General features: G+C 47.5%; 1 protein-coding gene across 1 annotated transcript in view; it reads left to right on the top strand.

Moving 5' to 3' along the window:
• The first annotated feature begins 595 nt into the window (after window positions 1-595).
• Window positions 596-9,016, top strand: part of Rtfdc1 (replication termination factor 2 domain containing 1) — a 34,790-nt gene continuing 26,369 nt past the window's right edge. Inside the window, exons 1-5 of the mRNA XM_005392267.2 lie at window positions 596-744; window positions 2,481-2,575; window positions 3,454-3,547; window positions 4,368-4,507; window positions 8,672-8,750. Coding sequence (XP_005392324.1) covers window positions 676-744; window positions 2,481-2,575; window positions 3,454-3,547; window positions 4,368-4,507; window positions 8,672-8,750 — 477 coding nt within the window. The 5' untranslated portion in view covers window positions 596-675. The remainder of the gene's footprint in view (window positions 745-2,480; window positions 2,576-3,453; window positions 3,548-4,367; window positions 4,508-8,671; window positions 8,751-9,016) is intronic.

Here is a 9,016-nt window from a genome sequence, read left to right as displayed (position 1 = left end):
ACACATAAAAATTATTTTAGCTTGGGCTTCAGGAGGCTGTGGAAGAAATTTCAGACCTGTGCCATCCGCAATGTCAGAAAGTCGCGGGCCTTAGATGGAAGCTCGTACTCCCCTGGAATCTGCTATGACCTCACAAGGTTATCGTGGATGCTGAGGTCACAGATGGCGCTCAGCACAAATCAAAACCTACATCTGAGCAGAAATGATGGCTTCACAGGGTGCGCCAGATCTGCTGTCACACAAGGCTAGGGTGGGATGGGGCCAAAGAGCGGTGAGTACTCCTGAGTCATTTCCACCCTCGCTGCCCTCCGGAGCGTGGGCGAGGGATTCCTAGTGTACAACAGGAACCCAAGGACCTACTGGAAAGAGGAAGAAGGGATGCGCTGTGATGCTGTGACTGGGAGTGGCGGGCGAGCTCCTCAAGCCCCAGCGCAGGAAGACCTGCCAGCTGTGCGCCGTCCTGGACACTGGCCACGCCCCGTAGCTGGCGACGCTCTCCATGGCAACCGGCGCTTGGCAACGGCGTCGCCCTGCCTCTCGCAACAGCCACGCCCCACACGCCCGTTTACCGGAGGTGACGTCATTTTGGCGCACCGGAAGTGGCGGTAGCTCTCGCTACCCACCCCGGAAGTGGTGACTTCAAGGTTTGGGGCTGGTTTTGACTCCGGTGTTACGATGGGTTGCGACGGGGGAACGATCCCCAAGAGGCATGAACTGGTGAAGGGGCCGAAGAAGGTTGAGAAGGTCAGCAGTGTCCAAAGGTGGAGGGAATGTGGGTGGGTGACCCCAGGGAGGGACGGGAGGTAAGGAGGAGCCAACGGAGTTGTATACCTGGGTGGCTGCGTACTTTTCCCTGGCCACAGGACTCCGAACTAACAATAATATTGACAGCTGGCGTTTTTTTGAGTGCTTAAAAATGTTTCCACTGACTGGGTAATGTGGGATATTTGTGTAATTCTTGAAGCAGCCCCGTGGCAGCGTACCGTTACCTCCATTTCAGACATGGAATTTGAGGCTCAAAGGAGAGAGTTACAGAGCTAGTTAAGTGGCAGAGTCGGGATTTGAAGCTTGTCTTCGGTTAGTAACGATGGTAAAAGTAGCTGTTGGGCTGGGGATATAGCTCAGTGGCATAAGCGCCTGCCTGGCAAGCGCAAGGTCATGAGTTCGATCCCTGGTACAGCAAAAAAAAAAAAAAATAGTTGTTAGTTATTGAGCTTTTTATAAATTAATTTCACTTCCTCAGAGGTCTTCCCAACGACCCCGGACACCATGAAATCAGACCTTCGGCTTATAAACTGTTTTGCCACCCTGCACACTGTTTTCATGGTTAAAACGATAAGCTCCTGATGGGGGAGACAGAACCCCTTTTCCCTCCTACAACTAGCAGCATTTCTGGCAAAGTAAATATTTTAAATAAAAGAAGGAGTGAATAATTTCCAGTTCTCACAAGTAATGGGGGAAATTATGCATTGTATTTTTCATGCTAATGGCAGAGAAATGGGAATCCAAGGAAGTAAACTTTCGTGGCCAGAGTCACGGCGTTGTCCAGGACAGGGGGATCTCGCAGTCCTCCTGCCCCCGCCTCCCAGAGCTGTGGGATGATGGGCATGCAGCATCATACCTGGCTATGGTGAGGGCCTTCTTCCTGTATACTGCAGGCTGAGAGGGGGCCTGAGGCATCACCTGGTAAGAAGTCTACAGGTAAGAAAGCCAAGCCGGCCTTTGGTACAGACGCACTTTGAGGTAATCCACTGATCAGTATCAGCGAATTAATCTGAGTGGATTAAGTCTGCCCACGAGGGCGGCACCCTCATGACCCAAGCTCTCTGAGAGGTCCTGCCTGATCCCACCTCTCAGTGCCTCTCACCGGGGGCTCCACTGTGAGCTGCAACAGCAGGAAGGGTTTGATATGCCGCCGGAGGGAGATGCGGGAACAGTGACAGCCTTTGGACTGAATTGGTGATTTTGTGAAGAATTACAGAGCCTTAGGGGCCAGGGGTTTAGCTCAGCAGCACAGCGCCTGCGTGGCAAGTGCAAGGTCCTGAGTTCCTTTCCTGCCCTCCCCCAAAAAAGAATTACATAGCTTTAGTTCTGAATTTAAAAAACAATCTTTTTAGTTCTTGGTTTTTAAATTCTGCCATAACGTGGGAGCCCTTCCCCATACTAGAAATGGATACGCACTGCTTTGTTTTGGTGTGGCCTTCCCAATGGGCTGTTAATATTTGTACATAGCTCGCATAAAGGGCTTAGTGATGTGATATAAACTTTTTTTGTATCATCTTTAGAGGGATCTTTATGTGGCTTAGTATTAGTTACTTAGGACTTTCAAATTTCCAACATCCAGTGTCACTACCTTTGATTTAAAAACTAAAAAACATCACTGGTAGGTATTATTAAGTGAACTTTTGTATGCAGACCCGTGGACCACATGTCTTTCCGAGGTACAATTAATTGAAAGAGTGTTTGTTTTCTTTTACTAGGTTGACAAAGATGCTGAACTAGTGGCCCAGTGGAACTACTGTACCCTAAGTCAGGAAATACTAAGACGCCCAATAGTTGCCTGTGAACTTGGCAGGTATGGTTCTGTACTTAATCAGGACAAGTTTATTCAGTGATTTTGCAGATGATTCTAATGTGTAAATACAGTTTTTGGGGGTTCTTTTGGGTCCCTGGGATCAAACTCAGGACCTTGTGCTTGCCCTGCAGACACTTGTACCCCTGGGCTATATCCCCAGCCCTATAAATACAATTCTTGAGTCATCAAATACGAATTATTCCAGGCCAGTCTGTGAGGCGTAGGATAGTATTCCTCATCTCTGAACCTAATTCTGTATTCTGGTCAGTTTGGTTTATTTCATCACTGGTTTGAAAATGCACGGGCCACAGGAGGGCGGGGAGGTGAGGGGGTGAGGATGCGTCCACACCAGCGGCCTGCGGTGAAAGATGCACTGTGTTCGCAAACAGGCTAAACCAGTGTTTTGTAAAAGGAGAACTCAAGGGCCAGGTGAGAGCCCTGCAGCGTGAGGGAGGCCAGTGAGGTGCAGGGCAGAGTGGGGAGGAGAGGGACCCAGGTCCCGGGTGAGGGGAGCCGCCGCTTAGTGCCAGCCAGTTCTTGCAGTTTCAGAGCCTGGGCCCTGTGATTCTAAATCTTCTGGGTTTTTTATTTCTGAAGAAAAATTGAAAATAGGAGATTTTACAGTAAATTTCCCAGTTTTTAAAGTCCTTGTTCAGGTTGTGTCAGTCTTAGATGTTCCGTCTCGCTGCCCCCCGTTTAAGCCACTCGCTCTCCTCGTGCGCCCTGGCGGTGCCTGAGCAGGGTGAGGGGGTCTTTCAGGGGTCCGGGGCACTGCTTGTGTTGGCTGTGCGTGTACGCTGTGTCGTGTTCTAGCTGCCTCTTACGGTATTTGGAAGTGGGCCGTGGCCTTGTAATGTGCCTGCTTCTCATTCCTGCAGACTTTATAACAAAGATGCTGTCATCGAGTTTCTGCTGGACAAATCTGCCGAGAAAGCGCTGGGGAAGGCCACATCTCACATCAGAAGCATGAAGGTAAGACGGGGGCCTCTGAACTGCAGCTGTTCTGTCAGCATACATAGCAAACTGGAGCCGCTCAGCGAGGCGCCGTCAGCAGGGAGAGAAAGAGTTCTTTTCTGCATGGAACTGAGCATCCTCCAGTGTCGGGTTGGTTGGGTTTTGGGGGTGCTGGATCAAACCCAGGGCCTGTGCGTGCTACACGTTCTCCACCACTGAGCTGTGTCCCAGCCCTGTGCCCTGCTTGCTGAAAGGAGAAGATGCTCTTTCCTAAATGGCAAAGTACCTTAAAATAGATTTACCTAAATTATAGATGGTCGCTGGCTTGTGACGGTTCAACTTTAAAATGTTCTTGTTGTGATGCTGGTACAAAAGTGGTAGACCTTCAGTAGCAGTCATACTTCTTGGATTTTGACCCTTTCCCACTGCTAGAGATTCAGGGCAGTGGCATGAGTGGTATCAGGTCACAGCCCCTGGGCAGCTCTGTTCCCCAAAGACGCAGCCGATGCTCCCCATGCACCGTGCCACCGCCGAGACATGGGGGTGGCACGTAGGTGTTACCTGCACTTCATCTTAGCACGGGCAGGGCTGGTTAACTCCGCACAAGTGGAAGCGCATCTGTCCTTGCTAGTCAGTGGATTTTTAAAATATTTCCTATACAGTTTGAGTTTTAATTTTATGCTCACATTTCTTGATGGCCAAGGCCAAGGGGTTAGGAAAAAAGGATCCCCTGGGAAGGGAATAAAAACACAGTTTCTGTTTTGATTTGGGTGGTTATTGAGGCAAAGAACCATCCATCTGCTGAATGAATTTGTAACACATCGATGGTTTCTCACAGAGCGTGACAGAACTGAAGCTTTCTGATAATCCTGCCTGGGAAGGGGACAGAGGCAACACGAAAGGCGACAAGCACGACGACCTCCAGCGGGCTCGCTTCATCTGCCCAGTCGTGGGCTTGGAGATGAACGGGCGGCACAGGTTGGTAGCTGACGTGGGGCCCATGGAGCAGCGCTGGTCTTTGTCAGGGTTTGTGTCTGAGGCCCGGGCTGTGCCAGGGAGTAAATCCTTCTGCAGCTGCCGCCTGGGCCTGCCTGCCCCACCTGCCCAGTGTGTGGGCTGTGGCTCTCTGTTCTTCAGTCAGAAAACCTAAGTGGGGACAGAAAGCAAGAAGCAGATGTTTCCCATGAAACCATTCCCGCTCCTTAGGACAGTTACAATCTACACAGTAGCCGGCAGCGTCACCCTCTGCGGCCAGTCCCTCAGCTGCAATCCCAGCCAGTGACTGTCCCTTGCTTTGAGTTTGCACCTAACACATCCTCTGACTAGAGCATTCAGAATCTTAGGGTTGAGATTTATTATAGCAAATGTACGGGGGCAGTATATGTTCCTCTTTAAAAAATAAGCTGGGAACGGTACACACCAATAATCCCAGTGCTCCAGAGGCTGAGGCAGAAGCATCACCACCAGTTCGAGACCAGCCTGGACAACATAGCAAGATTGTCACAAAAAGAACAAACAAAACAACAATAAAAAAATAGAAATATTAGATGAGCCATATCATGTATATATCATATATACAGCATATATAGCATATATATGATATATATATCATATATATGCTGTATATATGATATATGATGCAAACCTTCAGCTGAGCGTGGTGATACGTTTTGTAATCCCAGCACTCGGAAGGCTGAGGCAGGAGGATTACTGGATGACTGCAAGTTCGAAGCCAGTGTGGACTACACAGTGAGTTCAAGACCAACACAAACTAAATAGCGAGACCCTGTCTCAGGAAAAAAGATGCAGATCTTTCCCCTGCCATTTAGAAGTACCTTCAACAACAAGTGGTCCAGGCTGGAATCTTGAGTCTAACACATGACGGATGGAAAGACAGCATTTCTACCATTTTATTCCGGAGAAGAGAAAGCATCTCAGGCGAAACATCGCGCTGTGCTTTCGGCAGCCCTGGGTAGTTGTGAGCACTCAGGAGAGCTGTGTACAGGTGGCAGCGGACAGCTTCTCCCGTGCCAGCCCTTGTGTTGAGCGCGGCAGACTACATCAGACACCGTGTGTTCTGACACGGGCAGCTCGCTTGCTCGTGGATCTGGAGCGAAGCAAAGCATAAGGCCTGGGGACCTTTGACTTTTCAAGATTTTCCTCTTCAAATAGTTTGAATTTAAACCCTTTAAGGCTTCAGACTTTGTGTAGATTCACAGATTTTGCTTCCAAGAACATATAGATATTCTTAGCTCCAGACTGCTACGTGCCTCCCTTTTGAGGGCCCACACTCGTATCTCTTTGAGTGTACTTTTAAAATTCTGCCTAGGAAATCCTTTTATGCCTGAAAAAAATAATAAAGCATTTAGGGCTCACTCTTCAACCTCAGCTTTATATATCTGTATGTGTGTGTCTTGAAGTTAATGTCACATAACGTGAAATTGACCATTTAAAAGTGTACGCCGGATGGCACATAATACATTCACATTGTAATGCAGTCGCCACCTCTGTCCAGTTCCAAAACCACTTCTATGATCCTCAGAGAAAACCCCAGACCCTGCTCAGCAGTGGCTTCCGGCTCCCCACTTCCTGCCCCGGCAGCTACCCACCTGCTGTGTCTTGGTGGCTGTACCTGTCCAGATAATAGAGCACGAATAGAATTGTGCAGCATGCGACCTATTGGGTCTGCTTTCCCACTTCACCCCACAAGGGACCTTAGCCAAGAGCGAGCCAGCGACGGCCTGGGCGGGGGTCACCTGTGCTCTAGCTGTGGTCTCCCCACTTCCTGCCTTTTCTTGGGCTGCTTGATCTCTTCTCCTTTTTCTCTTCCCAGTTACTTGAATTCTGCCTGCTTTGTTTTTTTCCGTAATTGAATCTCTGCCACAGAAATTTTTTTTTTTGTATATTTAGTAAATTTTGGGTAATAAATATTTAAATATACAGAAAAACAGAAGTAAATATGTAGTGTAATAACAATATTGAGTCTTCATTTAAAAAATAATTTTCTAATTTACTAATAATTAGTAAGCATCCATAAAACAGGATTTCTTTTGGAGGGGTGTTCCTGAACAACATTTAATGAATCTACTGCAGTGGTATTAATTAGATTTTTGTTAGGGTGATCTGCATCTGCTGTAATCCGTGGGAAATTAGAGGAAGTTTGTACTGCGGTATTTTGAAGGGAGTATGTAAAATGTGCAACTCCTCCTGCTGCCCTGGTGCTTCCTCTGGTGATAGCATTACAGATCGGTGTTCAGCATCTTTTCCTGTACCACACGCACCAGCCTGTGCTTCCCCACCCTCTGCAAGCACACCCACAGACAGACATGTTCCAATTTTGGTACATGTGCTATATGTGGGGTCATTTTTTTTGGTACTGGGAACTCAGGACCTTGCACTTGCCAGGCAGGCACTGTGCCGCTGAGCTATATTCTCTTCCTTTTTTTTTTTTTTTAAAAAAAAACCAGGGTCTTGCTATGTGATGCAGGCTGGTCTTGACTCGCTATATAGCCCAGACTGGCCTTGAACTCACAGTGATCCTCATGCCTCAGCCTCTTGAGTGCTGGGATTAGAGTCAGGTGCCAACATACATAGCATACTGGCTCTGTTACATATTTTGAATCCTCTTTTTGTGTTTTATGTCTAATATGATCCTGGTTTCATAGCCTTGCATGCTGATTTACCTTTTTTTTCCAGTAGTAAGGATTCAACCCAGGGGCTTCACACTGACCTACATCCCTAGTCCTTTTGCTTTGTTATTTTTTTTATTTTTTTTTTTGGTTGGGGAGGTTTCCGGTACTGGGAACTCACGACCTTGCGCTTGCCAGGCAGGCGCTGTGCTGCTGAGCTAAATCCCCAACCCCTTTTGTTTTGTTTTTAATTTTGAGCTACAGTTTTGCTGAGCCTCCCAGGCTGGGCTCGAACTCATGATCCTTTTTCCCAAATACTGGGATTCCGGGCATGCGCCCCATGTCAGGCTTATTGTTTTTAGTAGCTGCATGGATATTCATAATTTATTTAACCATTTTCCTGTTGAGTATTTAGGTGGCTTCCTCCTTTTCCTAGTTATAAATGGTGCTGTGCTTTACAGCCTCAGGAATATACATCTGTGCTCTTGTGGGCAGATTTCTCCAGAAGAAATTTTGAAATGATCTCTTACTTGCCATTGCCAAATTATCCTCCTGAAATGTTATACCACCTAACAATAAATGTATTTGTGTCCTTCGTTTCCAGTTAGATACTTAAATTTGCTTTTAATTATTACCTGGTGAATAAAATATACAGCATAATATTGAAATGCATTTTTTTAACATTTGAGGCTAATAGTGTTTTTATAAGTTTTGACCTTATATTTCTTTTGTGAACTGTATATTAATGCTCTTTGCACATTTTTCTATTACGTTGCTTTCAAAAACCCCTTCAAGAAACAGGGCCTAATGACACACAGGTGTATTCCCAGTACTCAGGAGGCTGAGGCAGGAGGCTTGCCATGAGTTCAAGGACAGCCTGAGCTACATAGTGAGTCGAAGGCCAGCCTGAAGCACATTGTGAAACTCTGTCTCAACAAAATAATAGAAGACTCCTCCTAGGGTTCGGTGTTTAACTTAGTGATATACAAGGTCCTGGGTTCAATCCCCAGCACTAAAAGGAAAAAAAAAACTTCAAGGCCCTTTCAAATATTCGTAAGATAAACCATGAAGCTCATAAATTTAAAATATTTTTTGTTTTTGTTTTGTTCGGAACCAGGAATCGAACTCAGGCCCTCATGCTTGCTGGGCAGGCACTGTGCCACTGAGCTGTACTCCCAGCCCCTTAAAATATTTAAAACATCTTCTCCGTGGGTGCTTGTTCTGCCTTCTGACTTTCTATGCATGTGATTTTAGTACACGTACCCGTGTATATTTAAATCTGAGTGCACCTTTCTGCTTTGCAGCACTGGGGACTGAGCTCCGCGCTGTGCACGCCAGGCACCGCTGTGCAGGAGCTGCAGCCTCAGCCCTCTGAATAGTTTTTTAGAAGGACAGAAGCTACCCCTTTTTGTCTCTGTGGCTCTTGGTCTTTGTAAACTGATAAATGTTAGTAACGCAGGTGCTCACTTCGGGTCCTGTTTAAACCATTCCCCGTGTTGCACTCTCTCTCCAGGTTCTGCTTCCTTCGGGGCTGTGGCTGTGTGTTTTCTGAACGCGCCTTGAAAGAGATCAGAGCGGAAGTTTGTCACACGGTGAGTTCGCCACGTACTCCCCTTGTCCTTCTTAGCCCCGAGGGAGTAGGGTTTGGACCCCCTCCTCTGGTTTTTGAACATGCAGAGCTCTTTCTGGAGCACAGAACTAACAGCTGCCGCTCTGAGCAAACCCATCTCCTGACTTCACTGCTGGAAACGGAGACACAGCCCATTGCGAGCTGAGCCCCCACCAGCCTGTGCCAGTTGGGCCACACAGGGAGCCCTTGTCACTGATCTGCCGCCTTCGCTGGCGCCTTGTTCCCTCC

Source organism: Chinchilla lanigera, unplaced genomic scaffold (assembly GCF_000276665.1).
Source record: "Chinchilla lanigera isolate Chin_1 unplaced genomic scaffold, ChiLan1.0 scaffold00044, whole genome shotgun sequence".
Classification (NCBI taxonomy): Eukaryota; Metazoa; Chordata; class Mammalia; order Rodentia; family Chinchillidae; genus Chinchilla; species Chinchilla lanigera.
This window is presented reverse-complemented; position numbering and strand designations above follow the sequence as displayed.